Source organism: Dysidea avara, chromosome 10 (genome assembly GCF_963678975.1).
Source record: "Dysidea avara chromosome 10, odDysAvar1.4, whole genome shotgun sequence".
Lineage (NCBI taxonomy): Eukaryota > Metazoa > Porifera > Demospongiae > Dictyoceratida > Dysideidae > Dysidea > Dysidea avara.
In genome coordinates, this window is record NC_089281.1 from 1,749,457 (window position 1) to 1,770,496 (window position 21,040).

The window sequence follows — 21,040 nt, forward strand, 5'->3', positions numbered from 1 at the left end:
CATGCATTAGGTAAAATGGTCAGTAATATGCACAGAGAATGGTGTGCTCGGTGCGAGGAGGCATATCATACACACTGGTGTGATATGCAGCCAACTGTTTTAACAGTGTAGTAATCAAGTTTGCCTGGCCTAATGTAATGTATGGTTAAGACAAAGTGTAATACATCTGTAACACCTGTGCACATACTGCACATTCCTCTGTCATATGTGATATGTAGGAGATGATAGTTTAGATTTACTCCATTGAGTAACTAAATGTGAACTATCATCTCCTACTAATGACATGCCCCACAAGAAGAAACATCACCTTAAAGGTTACAGCTATAATATTCTCAGTATGATTTTCACTACTTAGCCAACTTAAAAGTTTGAGGCAGTCGCATTATTCCACATCTTAGGGTGAATTGCTGCAGACATAAAAGTAGAATTGACTCAATCCTAAAGCAGACCCCATATTTCCTTCAAGAAGTCCTCTGCCTGGTGATAGTTAATACTGCCCATGATCATATATAAATTCATGTAGCTATACTGCTATCATCTACTGTAAGGTTATAGCCAGTTAGCATTGGAATCTGATGCAATGTAGGGATTTAGTTCATATTGATATAACGAAAGAGTGTTCATGATCAGTAATATTCGGCATTATTAAATAATGCAAATCTGAGTGCCTGCAAGGCCATGCATGGTGGGTGGCTAGCCACCCCATCCACCCCCTCTGGATTAGTGCCTGAGATGATATGTGTAGCTGTTTATTACAATGTGCGCATGGGTATTCCCAGATTAATAAAGAACTGACCAAGGGTCAGAATTAACAAATTAAATTCTGAGCTATATGCAGAAGTTGAAGATAAGACATGTTTTAATGACTGATATATTTTATATATTGTCCACCATCAGTGATTTCCGCCATGTTGCTATAGTTGTTTGTCATAATCAACACTAACAGGCTGGATGACAGATTCAACCAAACACTGCAGAGCCGATGATGCTTGTGAAGTTTATTGAGCATATAAAAACAGGGGCGGATCTAGGGGGTTTCTGAGGTTTCCAGAAACTGGTCAAGTGTATTCAGGTAATCTAAATTATATTTTACATGGTACAAAAGTTTAGATCGAAATACTCTAATAGAGCAGTCACCTAACTACTCTAATAGAACATTCACTGGAACAAACCTTCCTGCACCTATAGCTACATACAATGAAGTGCATTGGTCTGTTTAAAAGGCTTGATTCATCTACTTGTGTATAGTTAATATGTATGGCAATACTTAATTCAGGTGCACAATTTCCATTGAAAAATGCTCTCAGATTCAATCTCATATCATTCAAATTTCAAAATTTTCCACTTTCAACATTATTATTCTAATATGCACATACTTGATTGTTGTGCAATTATGAGAGGGTGCATCATGTGCTTGGTTATCTGTACCTACCCAAACTTTACAAAATGCTTCAGAGAACCATACCTATAATCTAAAGGCAGCAGCACTATTGGCAGAAATATGAATTTAATATGGAAATGTCTTCAAATTGCGGTATTTTAGCATCTATTTTTCCAGGGGGGCATGCCCCCAGACCCCCCTAGTTCCAGCATGCTTTACACGCTGGGAGGTATGGAAGCACACCTCCAAGAGATTAGTACCTTGAGTTAGCCCCATCTTTTATAAATCCTAGATCCGCCCTGCAACCCCCCTAGATTTAAATTTGTGTATAGCAAAAGTTTGGAAACCAGTCACCAAAAATCCTGGGGCCGCCCTTGAAAAACATACTTGGGAAGAATGATGTGATTATGATTATGATGTGATTTGGGTTGATGCCTAGAAGCCTGTACACCCACCCAACCACATACATATACATACATAAATTAGATGCAATAAACAAAAATTAGCTATGTATATATAGTCATAAAAGAATATCTTGATACCTGTGTTTTTGCATGCAACATTGCACACCATGAGTCCATGCAGTATTGACCATGCATTTGCGTTGATGTATGCCGGAAGAAAACCTTTATCCCACTCAGATAGCTAGCTATTGACATGGAGAAGAAGAATGCAGGACTTTTATCATCTCACACTGCTTTAAATTAAAACAGCATTAATTTTGCGACTGTGTGGTGTGTGTTCATTGCTGCATATATAGCTACGACATAGAATAGTTTCTGTACTAATATACATTTTCCGTAAATCAAGTCGGGAAACGGAACTACGCTACTCATTATATAGTTTCCGGGCTAAGTCGGCTGCAGTGATCCGTCACAAAAAACTTAGCATGGACCGACCTGTAACACTGATAGTACACAGAGACTTATGCATGCACTATACACATGATCTCCTGTAATTGTAGGAATAGGCTAAACCCAATTTAATAGAACATCTTAGCGTAGAGTAGAGTGTGGTGGATGGGAGTGCCAACTAGGGCCAGTTCTTTCTTTTAAAAAAAAGAAAAAGAAAAAGGTAATGATTGTGGTTGTAAGGTTCCATGTAGCTACTTGTAATGGGAAATTAATAGTGAGATATAACACGAGTGGTAGTGTTTCCTAGAGTAGCCGTTTCACAGACCTGTCCACACAATGCCAGGTACACCCGCGGACTAACCAAAACTAGTTGGTCCAAGTGGTCGAGGGTCCAGTGCATGTGGCCAACCAAGTTTGGGCCGGACCAATTTTGGATGCCAAAAATGGTCCGGCTGGACTAAACTTGGTCAACCAAATGTGGTCCGGCTGGAATTCAAAATCGGTCCAGCCGGACCGAATTTACCCGGACCGATATTTCCGTGACAGGTAGACTTGAGTTCTGGACAGAGCCTGGTACCACTACATCACGTGCGTACTGAATGAACGCTAAATTTTTAATTATTTGCCATGTCAGGAACAGAGGAAATTAACGCCTCGACGTGGTAACAAACCAGGTCAGCAGTGTTTATAAATTCTTAAACTTTGAGCATTGAAACTTATGCAATTGGAATTTGCGAATTCCAATTGCCTACTGTCCTAGTGACCAAACGGTAAAGTAAATAGGCGCTTCGCGCGCAGCGCGCGAAGCGCCTATTTACTTTACCGTTTGTAATATTAGACTTATAATTGGCCCCAAATTACACGGATCTAGGACCACTAATCAGTGTTGGGAGTAACGCGCTACTTATGTAACGCGTTACGTAATATTATTACTTTTGTGGTAACAAAGTAATATAACGAAATACGCTATAAAAACAGGTAATATAACGCAAGCTACTTTACTTACAAATGTAACGCGTTACCTAAGTAATATAGTTACTGTAACAAATCTAATATTACGTAATATTATTACTACAAGTAACGAAGTTACTAATCTCGTTAGTTATCCTCTGAGTAATGCCTAGCCACAGCGAAGTAACGAGGCCTACTGAATGAAGCTTATTCACCAGCTTCTTACTTATAACCAAAATTTGCATATTGTCCAACAGCGCAATCATGTCACGTGATAAGGTGGTAGTTTCACACGTGACAGCTTAAGGCTGTGGACACAAAGTAATATAATTATTACAGTTACTTTATTTTATGGGTAATATGTAACGGTAACTAAATAGTTCAGTTGCAAGTAATATGTAATATCAAGAGTTCATAATATATATATTTAGGAGAGTATCCAACGCCTGTATTACCCCTTCAAAACACACTGTGTAATAATTGTGCAACATTGTGTAACATATCCGAATATTTTAGTATAATTTCAGTAAACTCCAACACATGGCTTTGCCATGAAAGACTTGTTGATAGACGTTGATATACCAAAGCGAAGACCTGCAAGCACTTCAAGGCCCTTATAGCTCTTGAAGCAAGTTAACACCTTTGGTGATGATGACTATTGCGTAACATTATTACACAGTGCATTTTGAAGGGGCAATACAGCTTTGGATACTCTCCTAAATAATATATATTATGTACTCTTGGTAATATGTAACTAGTTACTTTTACAAAGTAACTTGCCCAACACTGCCACTAATGCAGTCAATAAGCAGGATATATTGATGGCCTTTAATTATGACATCATTTGTGGGGTAGTTGTGTTAAACAGATCAGATTAAACAGATCAGATCAGATTAGATTAAACAGATCAGATTAAACAGATCAGATTATTTGTGAGCATTTAAATGGTTTCTTGCCTTTTAGATATTAAAAAGTATTGTATTGTAGTAATCCAGAAGCTTCTGAAAATCCGTATCATAATTGTTAAACTAAAGTATAGGGATTAACAGCTAATCAAAGTGATGTCAAAATACATTAGAGCCTATGGCATGAAACAATAGCTCCAATGTTATTTAGTGTTCTTTCTGTATGCATGTTACTAGGGAATAAAGCACAGAGTTGGTAATGAAACTTTATAAACTTTAAGGAGTGCTCTGCAAGACAGTCCTTGTTGGTAGTTGATACCATCTAGTGTGACATTAATATGCAGCAGAATAAATAATTTTTCACATATCACATCATTTGTGGGTGCAATGTAGAAAGCAGGGAAGACAGACAATAGTACAAACATCAATTTTAATCTGTGAGACTTTATGATTAGATTAAGGGAAACACCACTGTCAACACTATCACATGTGAAAACTAGGTTTACTTTTTTTGCCTAAGTAAAGTGTGTACAAAGAGAAGGTGAAAATACTGTGATTGTATCTGTTGGAAAACATGGTTTCACAGTTAAAATAAAGTATCCCACAGAAGCCATAAACTTAATTGCATACCTTGTTTGCTTATTGAGAATGGGCTTTACCCATTACTCAGCTTACTTTACATTTGGCTGTTATCATGGTCACATACGGTAATAAGACGTGAAGACATAAAATTAATATTAATGATAAACAGCCAAGTGCATGCTCCTACATGATTATACAGACAGAATGTTGCAATCCAGCCGGTTACCATGAAATAGCATTCAAATTCTACTATACAATAAACTACAGCTTAATTATAAACTTTAGTTACTACACTACATTGCTAGTTAGCACTTTTGATATGATAGTCCTCTAGGAACAGCAGTCAGAATTTAGGTTTTGACAAGTGGTACAACAAGTGTGGTGGATTATCTGTAATAGTCTTTTCAAGTTTAACACTCTGGCTTGCTTTGTTATATGCAATTCGTCTCTCCTCTGTACAGTGGCATTCAATTTGGTCTATATGCAGTCCAGCAGATTTGATTTGATCTTGAAGAAACTGATCAGTATAATAATGATCAGCAAATGCAAATATATGTGTTTTAATCCATACAGGATGTCCATTAGGTAGCTGGCTGGTATCAGTTACTCTGTATAGGAAACCACTTTCATCAAGAGCAAATGTTGTCATTACCACGTCATCATTAAGATCTACAAGTGCTTCATTGATCTGCTCATTTGTAGGTTGTTTAGGAAGTTTAGCTAATATGGATTGAATTGTTTCTTCAATTAAAGTTTGGTTTGCTCCAGCATTGAAAAATATGCTTTCAAATGTTGATTTTGCAATACTGACCACCACAGCTTTCCCACCTGGAGCTAGTACACGATGCAGTTCTCTGAAATGTTTGATAAATGCATCAACCTGAAGAGTGCAGGTAACAAAGAAACTCAAGGCTACATCAAATGTGTTGTCACCATATGGCATATTTGCTACATCACCCACAGAAATCTTAACATTACTAAGACCAGCAGTAGTTTGTTTAGCAAGTTCAACCATGTCTACACTGATATCAAATCCATCAACACTTTCAGCACCACACTCTGCTGCATACTTAGCCCAAATCCCAGTGCCACATCCTATGTCTAGAACTTTCTTACCATTTCCTTGTGATTTCAAATACTCTTTAGCTGCTGGGAACAGAAAAGCTGCATTTGTTGGTTCCTGTTTAAATTTAGTAACAAACAGCTCAACTTCAACAGAATCATATTTGTCTCGATGAATTTGACTACCACTCACAGCCATTTTAACAAAAAATCACTATCCACTGTCTGTGGAAGAGTCATGAACTGACTGTATTTATATTACTTTACTGTTGTAATTATAAGAGTTGTAATTCTTACGCATGCGTATATGAGTGTATGCTATGTTTTCGTACATCATGAATAGTGTATGACCTCGTTGTGTTGTATCCGCGGAATCGCTAGCCCTCCAACCCCCCGCCAATCCAGAACTTGCTGTATTGTGCGTTAGTCACGACATTGGTGCTGTGACCAGGATTTCCGATTGGTTTTGCTACTTTGTAACCCATCCCGCAAACGTCGTGGTACCGTGCCATTATTATTAACGGTACCCATCAAGGCAAGCCAATCTTACTGTTGATAAGTTCTTTCTGGTATTTCTTCGCAGATGGAAGGGCTAGACAAGTTAAAGGAATCTCGAAAGGCATATCGATCCCATTTAACGCGCCTTTATGGAAAGTTGGAGGAACTGAATCTCTCGCAACCCGCGACTGAAGAGATCATTACTGCCGTTACTTCTCACCTCGACCAACTTCAGCGTAAAGCCGAAGCAATTCAACAACTCGACTCTAAGATCCAATCTATAATGGAAGAGCCATCGGACATAGAAGGTGACGTACTGGACTCATTAGACATTCAGGATACACTAATTGAGAGAATGACTCGTCTTAAACGTTACTTAGAGAAGGCTAGAGCAACAACTGTGACTCGACTACTGAGACCACTGCCAGAACAACTGCTAGTCGTCTGCCAAAGCTTGACTTGCCAAGACACTCTGGGGACCCACTAGGCTGGCAGACTTTTTGGGACTCCTTCAAGGCTGCTGTCCATTCAAGCACGCATCTTACTGGTATTGAGAAATTCAATTATCTACGTGGACAGTTGGATGGTGAAGCTTCTAGAGCAGATAGTGGACTTACCTTAACAGATGCCAACTATGAGCAGTCAGTTGCGCTCCTAGAATCCAGATTTGGAAAGAAGCAACGCATCATTAATGCACATATGCAAGCTTTGACAGACCTTCCTACCCCTTCCAACAATGCAGCCAGTCTCTGCCAACTTTATGACACTGGAAAGCCATATACGAGGATTAGAGGCATTGGGAAAGACTAAGGATACATTTGGAGATTTTTTAATTCCTATCATCTTCAGAAGGTTACCATCAGCTGTCAGACGAAACCTTACACGTGACCACACTTCGGAGGAATGGAACATAGATGAAGTGCGCAGGGCTATAGAGAAAGAGATCATTGTACTGGAGTCTGGTCTAGACAATCAAGGTGACAGCGGTCGATCGACCATCACAGGATCCTTTCTCACAGGAATACGTAAGGGACAGTCTGGACAGCAGTTAGCTGATAAGAGATTTGTGAGTGCTAAACCAACTTGTGTTTATTGTAAGGGACTGCACAGCTCAGCACAGTGTAATATTGTAGTGGATGTAAAAGCACGGCTAGAGGTGGTAAAGAGGGAGAGGTTGTGTTTCAATTGTTTGGGCAGTCACAGAGCAATGAATTGTAACTCTAAGAACCGGTGTAGATTGTGCCATAAGAAGCACCATACTACTTTATGTGGAATGGACAATCCACTTATCAGTGGTGCTACAACTGTAAGACAACAGAATGTCACATCACAACCCCCACAGACCAGCCAAGCTTCACCTCCTCTAACCAGTCAAGCTCCACAAGGTTCACTGAACCCTGCTTCAAACAGTTTTGTCCCCACACAACAACACATTAGTGAATACACAATGGCTACACAGCTCCTGCTTGTTGTTAAGCGTAACCCTCAGTGTCTATTGAAGACAGCCATTGCACTTGTTAGAGTTGGTAATAAACGCATTTCTGCAAATGTACTATTTGATGAAGGAGCACAAAGGTCCTTTGTTACTGAAACCTTAGCTGCTCAACTAGGTGCAAGCCCACATCACAAGGAGAGCTTAGCAATTTCATCATTTGGTGGATCAACCTCCCTTAACAATCAAGTCAGTTTGGTCAATTTTATCCTAGAAACAACTGAAGGTGACATCAAGATTTCGGCCTTAGTGGTTCCAAAAATTGCCGCACCCATCGAGAATTTTGTGAGGTCAGACTTGCACAACCTTCCTCATTTACGAGGCTTAACACTGGCTCAACCAGTTAGTTCAGCAGAGAAGTTTGAGATTTCACTCTTGTTTGGAGTAGACTATTACTGGGAGATTGTGGGAAACCATATTACTAGTACGGGGAAGAGGTCCTACTGCTATGCAGTCAAAGTTGGGATACTTACTGTCAGGACCATTACCAATACAATCAGAATCAATTGCCGGATCACTTCACTGCTACACAATGCAAACATCTAACATTGAAGTTTCTGATTATCCAGACTCGATCATGAACGATTGTTCCCCTCCTTCCCCAACCCCTCCACCAGAAACAGCCGGTAAGCCTTCAGAATCATTTTTGCTCACATACCAAGAGAACTACATATCACGAGATACAGATGGGTCATACATCGTACGATTCCCTTGGAAGGAGAACTATCCACTCCTCCCTTCCAACCTAGCAATTTGTGACCGTCAGACAAGAGCCCTGGCCAGAAGATTAAGTCACCAACCAGGCCTGCTTCAACTTTATGGGAATATTATTGCTGATCAGCAACAGAGAAATTTTATAGAATACGCCCCAAGCCTGATTACCAAAGAAAGCCATTACATACCTCACCACCCTGTCAGAAAGAATTCTCCAACTACTCCCATACGAATTGTCTACAACTGTAGTTGTCATCAGTCACCCAGACATGCCAGTTTGAATGACTGTAATGGTAGGTGATCCAGCTCTGACCGATCTCTGTGCAGTATTATTGAGGTTCCGTTTGCACTGCTATGCTCTGTCGACGGATATCGAGAAAGCATTTCTCCATGTGAAGCTTGACAGCCAAGATAGAGATTTTACAAGATTTTTGTGGCTAGCAGACCCCACTAACCCAGAGAGTCTGTTTATCTCATACAGATTTAAAGTTGTACTGTTTGGCTCTGTTAGTTTCCCGTTTATGCTTAACGCTACATTAGACCTCCATCTCAAGTCATTTGATTCACCAGTGTCTCATGATATGAAGAAGAATTTGTACGTTGACAATATCATTTCAGGTTGCCAGTCAGAGGAAGAAATTCTGCAGTACTACACAGAATCTAGAGCCATTATGAGTGATGCCAAGTTTAACCTGCGCTTGTGGGCATCAAACAGTCCAAAACTGCAAGAACAGGCACAACGAGATAACACATTGGATGCTGACACCACGGTCAACGTACTTGGATTGAAGTGGAACACATGCACTGACACACTATCTTTCACAATGCCAAATCAATCACTCCCCTGTGACCAAGCGAAGTGTCCTGCAAGCATCGTCCAAACAGTATGACCCTCTTGGGTGGCTATCCCCTATTACTGTTCGAGCCAAATTGTTGATGCAAGAGCTATGGAAGCAACAAGTGAGATGGGATGAACCGTTAGAAGATGACTTTATCATTAGATGGAGCCAAGTAGCTGCAGACATTGAAGGAGTTGCAGGGATGGTGATGACACGTAGGTACTCTGTTATGTGTACTAACCAATGTGTATATTTACATGTGTTTGCTGACGCAAGTTTGAAGGCCTATGGAGCTGTAGCTTACCTCCAGAGTGCAGACCAAGTAGATTTGTTGATGGCGAAATCCCGAGTGTCACCTCTTAAGGATACCACATTACCCAGGCTTGAATTGCGGGCAGCAGTCATAGCCGCCCACCTTGCCAAGTTTATTGTTTCCACACTACAGTCTCAATTGGGTGAAGTGAACATCAGACTGTGGAGTGACAGTCAGATTACCTTACACTGGATATTTAGCAGTAAGCAGCTCAAACCATTTGTTGCCAACCGGGTTAAGGACATTTGCTCCCTGTTTCCTACCTCCGTGTGGGGTTACTGTCACACTGAAGATAATGCAGCTGATCTGTTGACTCGAGGCATAACACCATCTCAATTATGTTCATCGTCACTATGGTCTCGAGGTCCAGCTTGGTTAACCACAGAATCTGATTGGCCTCAATGGTCACCCTCTTCTATCCTTCATGTTAACACAGATGAGGAAGTCGAATCTACTACCGCTGTGATGAAAACAGCTACTGTCCACAAGCCAGGCGTGAATCAGTGTATCGACATCAGCAGTTACAGTACACTAACTAAGCTGTATAGGATCACTGCATATGTATTACGCTTCATTACCAACCTGAAAGCCACATCATCCAAAGTGACTGGACCACTGACCGCAACAGAGCTCAACCAATCCCAGAAACTGTGGATTACAGCTACCCAGCAAGAGATTTTCTCCAATGAACTCACCAACCTTCAGTCCAAGTCATCTCCCCGTCTTCCTCTAGTACATCAACTCCGTCTTTACCTAAACAAGCAAGGTATCATTTGCTGCGGGGGGAGGATACATAATGCGCCAGTTTCCCATTCAACCAAGTCCCCTTTCCTACTGCCAAGGAGACACAGGCTTACTGAACTCATTGTCCGCGATATCCATGAGAAGCACTTTCACGCTGGAACAAACAGTACTGTAACATATATCCGACAAAGATACTGGATACCTGCTACCAGACAGTGCGTTAAGAACATATTAAGGCATTGTGTTGTGTGCCAACAAGTTATGTGGAAGCCACTACAAGGCACCCAATCCACCACCACTTCCAAAACACCGTGTACAGATGATGGAACCGTTTACAGTGACTGGTATAGACTTCACTGGAGCCTTATACATTCGAGCACCAGAAGGGGAGAATAAGGTTTATGTATGCTTATTCACGTGTGCCAGTACTAGGGCTGTTCATTTGGAAGTGGTGACGGATCTTTCAGAGGAAACGTTCCTTCAAGCCTTTCGCAGATTCTCAAGCAGGAAATCCTTGCCACGATTTGTACTGTCTGATAATGCGTCGACCTTCATGTCAGCTGCTGATGATCTGAAGGCACTGTTTGAGTCTACTGGGGTACAGGAAAGTCTAGGCAATCAAGGTGTAGAATGGAGGTTCATTCCCCACCGAGCTCCCTGGTACGGAGGCTACTGGGAACGTCTAGTCGGATTGACGAAGAATGCTATTAAGAAGACACTTGGTCGTGCTTTTGTCACACTATCCAGCTTACAGACGTTAATTGTGGAGATCGAGACTCACCTAAACAACAGGCCGTTAACATATGCTAGTACAGACCACAATGATCCGGAGCCTCTGACACCGTCACATATACTATATGGTAGAATCATCAACACTGTACCACATTCCTTGACTGATGAAGAAGAGTTAAGTGATGAGAACTTCCAAGAAGCTGGTCAAAAGCTGCATCATACCTTAAGCAAGAAGGCTAAAACTCAAGCTCTGATCATACAACACTTCTGGAGCCGGTGGAAGAAAGAATATTTGACATCTTTAAGAGAAACCCATACTACTAACACTGGTACTGATAAGGAATGAATACGGGTAGGAGATGTGGTGATAATCCATGATGATAGTCCTAGACTGAAATGGCATCTTGCAGTAGTACAGGAGTTACAACGTGGAAATGACAGTCTTGTGAGATCAGCCACGATTCGAACTGCCAATGGCTTTACTAACAGGCCCATTAGCAAGCTCTACCCACTAGAGGTCAATGCAGGAAAGAATGCAATTGAGGATGATAATGATGATCAAGTTAGCACACCAGAAGCCGAACCACTGTCATCCTCACGTCCTCCAAGATCAGCTGCAGTTAAGGCCAGAATGAGAGTCTCTGAGTGGAGTAAAATCCTACGGGGCCCGGAGGATGTCATGAACTGACTGTATTTATATTACTTTACTGTTGTAATTATAAGAGTTGTAATTCTTGCACATGCGTATGAGTGTATGCTATGTTTTCGTACATCATGAATAGTGTATGACCTCGTTGTGTTGTATCTGCGGAATCGCTAGCCCTCCAACCCCCCTCCAATCCAGAACCTGCTGTATTGTGCGTTAGTCACGACAGGAAGCCAGTTATAGAATTGTTACTTTAACTTCTATGGCTTTCTAAATATGCAATATGACAATATTGCGATTCATTACTTATCACTAAGTACATTAACATTCCCTTTCTTTGATAAGGTAGTGCAATGAGTGACATTTTGAGTGTATATTCAGTAAATTACATGCACACAGAGTTTGTATGTATGACATTATGTGCCTTTTTACCTGCCTCTCACTACAAGAGGCGCAATGTAATGTGGCATACAGATTGTTGCAGCTGGTTGTACAGAGAAGCCATAACCAGTTTTGTGGGAAAGCCATGCATAAAGTGACAATAGATTATTAATTGTAAACATCTTTTCTTGCCATAGGCAGCTATACAACTCCTCTTTACTTTTCTATTATTGTTCTAGTGTACTTTCATATTGTTATCAGTGGTTGTCCAAGTAATCATAACAACACACAACCTTCACTGATCCTCAAGGTCATGATGCCTTTCATCTACAGGATAAAACTTTGAACATTAAGCCATTTATTGATCATTTTTTTGTAACTTTGCCTTTTCAGTAATTTTCCATAAGCAATGGTAAATATGTTCATTTAATGGGAAAGCCTTGGCATGTGCTCTTTCTTTTCCAAAAAGGCTTCCATGGGATACCTATGAAACTACTGTATGTTTTCCAATAGCTCAAAATATTAAATGTATTAATGGCTTTCTCTTTGTATGCATGTTACTAGGGCATTATATTGATAACTGCTATAAAGCTTTAATTTATTAACTGTAAGGAGTGTTCCAAAATGGGGGAGATGAAGGGCTCTTTGTGAGGTAGACATTTATTGGTGAAGTATTTAAATGGTTTCTGGCCTTGCAGTTATTGACAAACACTGTATTACTTTGCCAACTAAGTAAACACTGGTTTTCACATTTAATAGTTTTGATAGTGGTGTTTCCCTCAATCAAACCATCCAGTCTTACAGTTTCAAGATTGTAATTGATGTTTGCTTTAGCCTTTGTCTTCCCTACTTTCTAAATTACACCCACAAATGATGTGATATGTGAGCAGTTATTTATACTGCTGCATATTAACATCACACTTCGTGGTATCAACTATGTGCCAACATGGGCTGTCTTACATTTTGCAATTAACTTTAAGCACCCCAGTGAAGCCGTACTGTATAGCTGTAATGTTTACTGTGTAGCTACCTCACCCTGTAATAGCCCAGTTTCAATAAGAAACCGACTTATGCAATTAAATTTATTGCTTCAGAATCTGTGGTTAACCATGAAACTATATATGTTTTACAATAACTCTCAAATAGCTTTCTCTCTGTATAGATATTACTCAGACTCAATGAATAATATTGGTAGTGAAGCTTTATAAGCTATAAGGAGTGCTCTGTAAGACAGTCCATGTTGGTAGTTCATACCATGAAGTGTGACGTTAATATGCAGCAGTATAAATAATTGCTCACATATCACATCATTTATGGGTGTAATGTAGAAAGTAGGAAAGATAAAGGCTAGACCAGTAAGGAATGTTACCAGAAATAATAGTACAAAGAATACATCAATTACATCTCTGTGAAACGTGATGGTTAGATTAAGGGAAACACCACTATAGGGCTGGGCGGTATTGGAGTTTCGCTTCACGATATATCGTACAGAAACATATCACGATATTACTATTTATCGCGATAATTAAAGATGACTGCTATATTAGAGTAGCTGACTGCTATATTAGAGTAGCTGACTGCTTTATTAGGGTATCTCGATCCTAGCTGACTGTTCTATTAGAGTATTTCGATCTTTGTAAAAAAAAATGACTAGCTAGTACTAGGTCCTTGTTTGCAGTAGTATCACGTGATTATTTGAGGTGCATTATAACAACCTTAAGGGCTTAATAAGCTGTCACAAACACTAAAAATCGTAATAATATCGATATCGTGATATTATCGTTTCGCCGAAATCTACGCGATACAGATATCGTTTCATTGCAATACCGCGATATTACTATAATACCGGGAAACCGCCCAGCCCTACACCACTATCAACACTATCACACGTGATAACTAGGTTTACTTAGTTGGAAAAGCAATACAGTGCTTGTTAATAACTACAAGGCCAGAAACCATTAACTACCTCACAAATAAAATTCTCATCTCACCTGTTTATATAACTGTTAAACACAACTCCCACACAAATGATATCATAATTAACAAGTAGTCAATATTGCTGCATATTAATGTCTCAGCAAGTATATAGGTAAAGAAGCTTCTGCGTATATCACTACTTGCTACACAAAAGTATACTATTAGCAGCTAATCAAAGTTGTCAAAATGCATTGGAACCTATGGAAAACAGGCTACTTTAAGTACCCCAGTAAAGCTATACAAGAAGCCAAAATGTGCACTGCATACTTTAGCCTTATTGAAAATGGGCTATTGTAAGGATGTAATTTACTCTGCACATGTGTGAGTCACTGTGACATTTTAATTATATTTACTGTGTAACCATATACCTCACCCTATACAGGGTAATTGGAAATAGTGGAAATGGAGATTGGATAAAATGGAAAACGGAAATGGTCAAATCATTATATACCGTATGTGTATCCTAGAATAAAACTTCACTTAGTGGTCACCTCTAAAAGACCACCTTTTAACAAAGACCACATTGTAATTAGATAGCTAAGGCATACTAGATGATCATGGTCACCTTTTATAAAGACCACCTCTTTACATGGTAATACCATATAGCTAGCCTAAATATTTCAAGGGTAGAAATTTCATGGTTTTGAAGTTACCAGCCAAAATCTTATTCTTGAAATACTTAGACCTCCATATAGTCTAATACATTTTGGGAGTGTTTGCAAATCCACAAAATATTTAAATTGGGCAACATTGCTTAACCTCAAAAAAATTGCCCCTCAAAAATCCCACTTCACTCAAGTCATCTACCTATGTTAGTGTCTATATAAATGCAGTGGTATTGAATACAAAAGGTCTATGATGATGATGGGACTCTTCAAATGTATGTATTTTAACATGTACTGAACTAATCTGAAAGCAATTAATTTAACTGTATGTGAATATAACCATCATAACTATGCACAGAGATTTTCTGATAATAATCGCTGTAGATGATGTCAACAACTCAAATCATAGCAAAGCATCTCATTCATCTAGTGGTGTCAAAGAATTTTGCCATAATTATATATGTAACAGGCCAAAGAAAGCACTATGATTATGTAACCGGGCCTGCAAAAACAGGGCATGTGGGTACATAAAATTTGCCTACTTTTTCATACTTATTTTTAGCCATTAGTAAACATTTAATTGACTTTTTAGTAAAATGTACAGAATACAAATATTTTATTCCAGCACTGAGATATGACCTGTAGAGTTACAGGGTATAGTTTGTGCCCACATGCCCTGTTTTTGCAGGTCTGGTCAAATATTATCTACCTGTGTGTAGGGTAGTAATAATGATTATGCCAAGATTAAAACTTCCACATCTGATCACTGACATTAATTCTATAACAGAAATTCTAACAGGATGACTGTCAACTACAATATCCTATCCAGTTAAATTATAGCTATACACAACAATAAAAACTTCTGTGGTGACTGCAAATTAGTAGCATATAGAGTGTGACACTGTCACTGATGTAGGAGGATGGCTAGTAATTTAGAGGAACCACATGAAAGTATGTTTTTAACAGAGACTAGGTAGATTTTGAGGATGGGTTGGTAGCCAGACTGGTGAATTTAGATTTAGTCTAATAACTTCTTTCCGATGCGTTACCAATTAAAACACTGGAAGATATGTACTCATGCAACTTGCGGTTATCACAGTTACTTTGAAGTAGCATTATGTGTATACTCTGAACAGCCATATCACAATTTGACGGACATACAACTGATCCATTTGCACACAACAAATATGATTCAAGATTTACAATAAAATAATGAATAACATTATTTTTTACTGTCCTAAACTATTTCAGTGGATGAAGTGGATGGTCGTATACTGGTGTAAAATTCCTGCACAACTATACATGCATCAACAGACAAAAAAGCAACAAATAATTAAGCAAATAAAACAAAAAAAAGTCCAGTCTTGCCTATATCCTCTATGATGCCTTGCCAGTATCATGAGCAATAAGTCAGTAGTAAATTCTATCTAATTACCATCTCACAAACTGTTGCTTCGAACAACTGTAAGTCTGTAAATAAAAGCAGTGGGTTTGACTTCTGACAATGATTGGGTATGAGAAGTGCCTTTCAGTTGACAACTGCAGCATCTACCATGTGCGCATAGGTGTACTTACATAATATATCTCTTTGCAACCCAAACACAAATACGTGCGTGTTTACATATGTTATATTAAATGGACAGGTGACAATTTACCAGATAGATTATGCATATTAACAATTTCCAAATCTAGACTGTACTTATTTAAGATCTATAGCTGGAAGTATTTACTGTAAAAAACTTCTTGGTTTATCTAAATGGGACTATACTCATTCTGAATGGGAAGCATGAATTCTTACATTATAGCTATAGTAAACCTTTTTATTGAATCTGAACAGATGCAAAACCTAGAATAACTGAATTTCTATTCACATAGTTTAACATGGCATTCTTGAAGCCATCACATGAAATATACAATAATGGAATGTTGATATTGTTAAAAAATTCTAAGATTAAGGGACTCCCCAAGTGAACTATCACAACATCAAAGGAAGTTACATGCAGTTAATAGGAGGTATTATTCACATGATATTATAATATGTAAACTTTATACTAGTACTTACAGGAAGTACCTATGAAGGGGTATATTGAAGTAAATAAACCTTATCAAAGAAGCATAACACTGGATTCTTCAGGTGGCATAAATGAGTTTGCCTGTATAGTAGTCAGAGCAAGCACAACCATGATTGCACTTGTTACAGTTATAATAGTAATGCTACTGATGACAATTGATTGATTGTTACTGGGATAGGCAGCTTATGCTGATATTATCCCAAGGAGCTGTGAAACATTACAGCTCCAGAGCATACATACAATTTACAATTTATATACATATACATACAACAAACTTATAACTAAAAAATAAAGTATTAATCATTGGTCCAGCCATTACAATTGTGATAATCTATTAGAAAACGAGTTAATTGAGTCAAAGTGTTTGTCTTGTCACATGGGTCTTATTTAAATCACAAAATATTTATTTATTTGACCTACCACTTTTTGATAAGAACACTAGGGAGGTTTTCTATGTAGGTGATACTCACTAGGGACCCACCTACCATGCTTTTTATTTTGCCTATTATGTTTTTGAGCAGTGCTCAAAAATTTTTCCTATTATGCTCAAACATATGCTCAACATTTATGCCTCAGTTCCCATATTTTGCTAATAAGTGTGCACTTTATGCTGTCTGATTGTTCTATTAGAGTTATTGACTGTTCTATTAGAGTATGTCGTTTTTTTCTGTGATGTGTATTTCGATAATCAAGGATTTATCGTATGGTACAAGTATTCCACATGCTTTCAGGCACCTATTATGTTCACCATTATACCAGCATAATTGGTGGACCCCTAATGCTTAGAGCACAGAGGCTTTGATTATTGTATATAGTCCAGGCTTTGTTATATTAAGACAGTTTTGTATTTGCTGTGTCTACTTTTCAGATAAATGCATACATTCTATCTTAAATATTGACAAGTTACAAAGAACACTTCACATTTTTTGCACTGTTCTTCATTTGTAATGCTGTATAATGGGTGGAACAAAGCTGGAGATGAAGTAAAATGGCAGCAACACTTTCCAGTATTGATAGTTGGAGCGAGCATTAAGTCTGACTGGTGCCATTCTTCCTTTGATATGATATGCATGGTCCACCAGTGATTGTTACAAAAAATAAGGAATCATATCAAGGGATCGTAGAAGTAAAAGCAAGGAAGCAAGGGAGGTCATCTACACCTGTAGCTACATTTAATCTCTACTTCAGTCAAGGTTATAGATAATGCTAATAAATTTTAAGAATACACATAACCATTATTAAAATTTAACATCATTGCAGCCATTTCTTGGCCGCCACTTTTGATTTCACAACTTTTTTCACAAAGGTTTTTAAGGCTGCACCATTTTTCACAGCTGGGCTGTTTTATGTGGATTTCACTTCTTTTTGTACTTTATAAGCCACCAAAACCAGCCTATGGCTGACTTTGGGAGTTTGTTTTTGCTCACGTTTCTTCTTTTATATACTTATAAATGCATTGTATTGCATGCTTTACTTCAATATTTGGTAATATTATTGTAATACTCTAGTAGAGTGCACATTTTTTCAGGACTTCTAATAGAACATACATAGAATGTTCTAGAACAATCTAGTATTTTTATTGGTAGACTTATGAAATCTACAAACATTTTATTTATATTCAGATTTAAACTAGAATTTTCATTTATAAAGCAGAAATTAAATGAGGTGATCAGCCAAGATAGCAGTGGTGTGGTTAAGGATGTAAGTGTTAGGTATGAAGGTCCCTGGTTTTACCTCTTGTAATTTTTTTGGTGCACCTCTTTTACCCCACAGTGACTGCTCTATTAGAGTGTCTCAATCCCGTGATTTTATGCTATTTTGGTTTTTACTTATAACTTAGTAGTTGTAACTCTACTGCTTTTCAAACCATCAGAAGACACTACTATGATGATCATCCTATGTACATACAAATTTTAAAGTTATTCCCATACTTTGTTTACCCTGTAGCCATGACAGAAGTTTGATTTTTTACACGAATAAACACTCATAATTCCTTGGATATTCATCATTCAGAGCAAACTTGGTATGTGAATTCACCTTTATAGTTACATTCTTTATTTGTGCCAAACATCGAGGCAATCAAGTTACACATTTGCATTTTATAGCAATTTTTTTGCAATGTGTGCGAGCCCCTGTAGCCCCCCTATGGCTTAAAAAGAAAAAAATGAAGAAATTAAAATGAAACTTTAAATGTCCTTATCTCGCAAATGGCTGATGCAAATTTAATAATCAACTTTGCTATCCTACCTGGCAGACAGCTATAATGCAAAAATGGCATGCTTTGGAGAAGGGGCCATGGAGCTATGCATGTGTGAAAATGCTGTTTTCTTTCTTCCTGTCAATATACTCATGGTGTGGTTCTCCGGCTTTCTTGGCCACGTGACACACTAGTCTTTTGATCAGGCTATGGACAATATTTGAACATATCTTGCTTATCATGTGAACTAAAAGGTATGTCTAGTTACATTGCATGTAGTAAACACAACTCATTCATATCATAGTCATCTGTGGTCAATCACAGGAATAAGGTGTCCACAGCCTCCACCTCTACCACTCAACTATGTGTGCTGGGAAAACCTATTGAATGAAATAGTGACCCTTTTATGGCAATCCACTGTTAAGCCTAGTAGTTATGGAACAAGTTTATCAGTTATTGGGCCTGGAGGATTTGGCAAGACTTCAGTAGTAACTGCTTTGTGTCACAATCTGCTTGTAAAGGAGCAATTTCCAGATGGCATGGTGTTTATAGAACTTGATCCACAAGCTATTGATCCCAGTATGAAACTGAGCCAATTGTATCACTCATTAACTGGTCAATATTTAAAACAAGGAGATGTTAATCATGGTGAAAGAGAAATTAATCAACTTACACATCACTTTTGTTACAATCTGCTTGTCATTATTGATGATATGTGGCGTGTTGAAGATGCAGAGCCAGTAGTGAAGGCATTTAGTAGCTGTAAAATAGTCCTCACTACCAAAAAGAATGACATTGAACAGCACATACCTACCCAAGAGATAGCTAGTGTAGGTCCAGTGGAGCAAAGTGAAGCCATTTCTCTATTGACCTGTGGAGTGATCAACATTAGTCAACTGTCACAAGAAGACATGCACTCACTTGATGAACTAGCTCAAGATGTCCACCTGTGGCCACTGCTTCTGTCCCTTATCAGAGGACAATTGTCTCATAATGTTAAACGATACAAATCCACCTGTATTGAAGCTATTCAACAAGCAAAAGAAAGATTGCACAATAAAGGACTAATAGCTTTTGATAAGAATAACATTGAAAGGGGACGCAGGTATGCTGTTAAAGCTTGTATTGAAGTGACCTTGGAGTTATTAAACAAATCATCATCCAAAAAAATAAAGACATTGATATTGTGGACTGGAATTGGCACTTCTCTACAAGTAACAATGTTACACAATTTGTGAAATATTACTGAAGATGGAGCAAGAGACACCACTGATCTACTGTGGGGCTATGGTCTAGTCTAGTTCACAGATATAATAGTTCCTCCACATGGCAACACACAACCTTGTGTAGAGGTTCATGCTGTCATCAGTCAATACATTATTGAGAGTATGAACAGTGATAAAGTGATTACACTGTCACCTTATGGTGGAGTAGACACTTGCCAATCAATCGGTGTTGGATTAATACAACAATTTCAATGGCAGTATGGATATGAAACACATGACCTAACATCAATACCTGCTATGGATTATTTGAAATATAAAGTAAATGAAATAGAATATCTTTTGTTACCATTCTACTTCAAAAAAATCAACATGTTGACAACATTTGATCCACATCGTAATAAAATATTATTACAGCTTTTGCAAACTGTTTTGACAGGCTTACTGAGCATAACCACCCCTTTACCATCATTGAGCAAACTGACTCACTGATAAACAACTGTGAAAAAAGTATTAAAAGACACTCACAAAATGACCAGAACATTAAATCAGAAAGTTCAAAGATGTCTTATGGTACCTGATAGTGTCATTCCACTGAGTTGTCACTGGTACAGTGATGATGGTTACACCAGTGACAACACCACTCAACAAAGTTACTCTGTCCCAACCAATACACATCTCTGACTTGTGATCTGATCCAGTCTCCTCTTCTTGTGCTACTGTAACTTCTTGTGATTGTTGTGGTGTTGTGATTGCTTCTTGTAGTCTGTCCTTCATGGCGCAGTACTGTTGGTTAACAGTAGGCAGGATAATCATAAATATTTGCTTGTGCAAATTAATATTACACCATATTTAGTATAACAAGCTACATA

The 21,040-nt window shown here is 38.4% G+C and overlaps 2 protein-coding genes and 1 long non-coding RNA gene across 5 annotated transcripts; 2 read left to right on the forward strand and 1 right to left on the reverse strand.

Moving 5' to 3' along the window:
• Positions 1-6,969: 6,969 nt before the first annotated feature.
• LOC136268749 (uncharacterized) lies at positions 6,970-8,271 on the forward strand. Its single transcript, XM_066064212.1, has one exon. It carries the CDS (start codon positions 6,970-6,972, stop codon positions 8,269-8,271), a length of 1,302 nt encoding a protein of 433 aa, XP_065920284.1.
• A 31-nt stretch (positions 8,272-8,302) lies between these two features.
• On the forward strand, positions 8,303-11,755 carry LOC136268752 (uncharacterized). Its single transcript, XM_066064216.1, has 5 exons — positions 8,303-8,486; positions 8,737-9,215; positions 9,295-10,357; positions 10,572-11,396; positions 11,478-11,755. Exons 1-5 carry the CDS (start codon positions 8,303-8,305, stop codon positions 11,753-11,755), a joined length of 2,829 nt encoding a protein of 942 aa, XP_065920288.1.
• A 7,424-nt stretch (positions 11,756-19,179) lies between these two features.
• LOC136269377 (uncharacterized) lies at positions 19,180-21,040 on the reverse strand. Of its 3 annotated transcripts, XR_010707304.1 has the most exons (5): positions 20,746-21,040; positions 19,867-20,667; positions 19,760-19,816; positions 19,619-19,705; positions 19,180-19,557 (listed from the first exon to the last, which is right to left on the reverse strand). It is a non-coding gene; the product is annotated as an uncharacterized lncRNA (long non-coding RNA). The 3 variants fall into 3 exon arrangements; XR_010707302.1 differs by having other exon boundaries at positions 19,867-21,040; XR_010707303.1 differs by having other exon boundaries at positions 19,756-19,816; positions 19,867-21,040.

What these genes read in the sequence shown, in the direction of transcription:
- LOC136268749 (XM_066064212.1), top strand. Translation starts at nt 6,970, where the DNA reads ATGCAGCCAGTCTCTGCCAACTTTATGACACTGGAAAGCCATATACGA.
- LOC136268752 (XM_066064216.1), top strand. Translation starts at nt 8,303, where the DNA reads ATGAACGATTGTTCCCCTCCTTCCCCAACCCCTCCACCAGAAACAGCC. An exon ending in CAACCTAGCAATTTGTGACC is followed by an intron (nt 8,487 to 8,736) that starts GTCAGACAAGAG and finishes CTGTAATGGTAG; the next exon opens with GTGATCCAGCTCTGACCGAT. An exon ending in TCTTTACCTAAACAAGCAAG is followed by an intron (nt 10,358 to 10,571) that starts GTATCATTTGCT and finishes GAACATATTAAG; the next exon opens with GCATTGTGTTGTGTGCCAAC.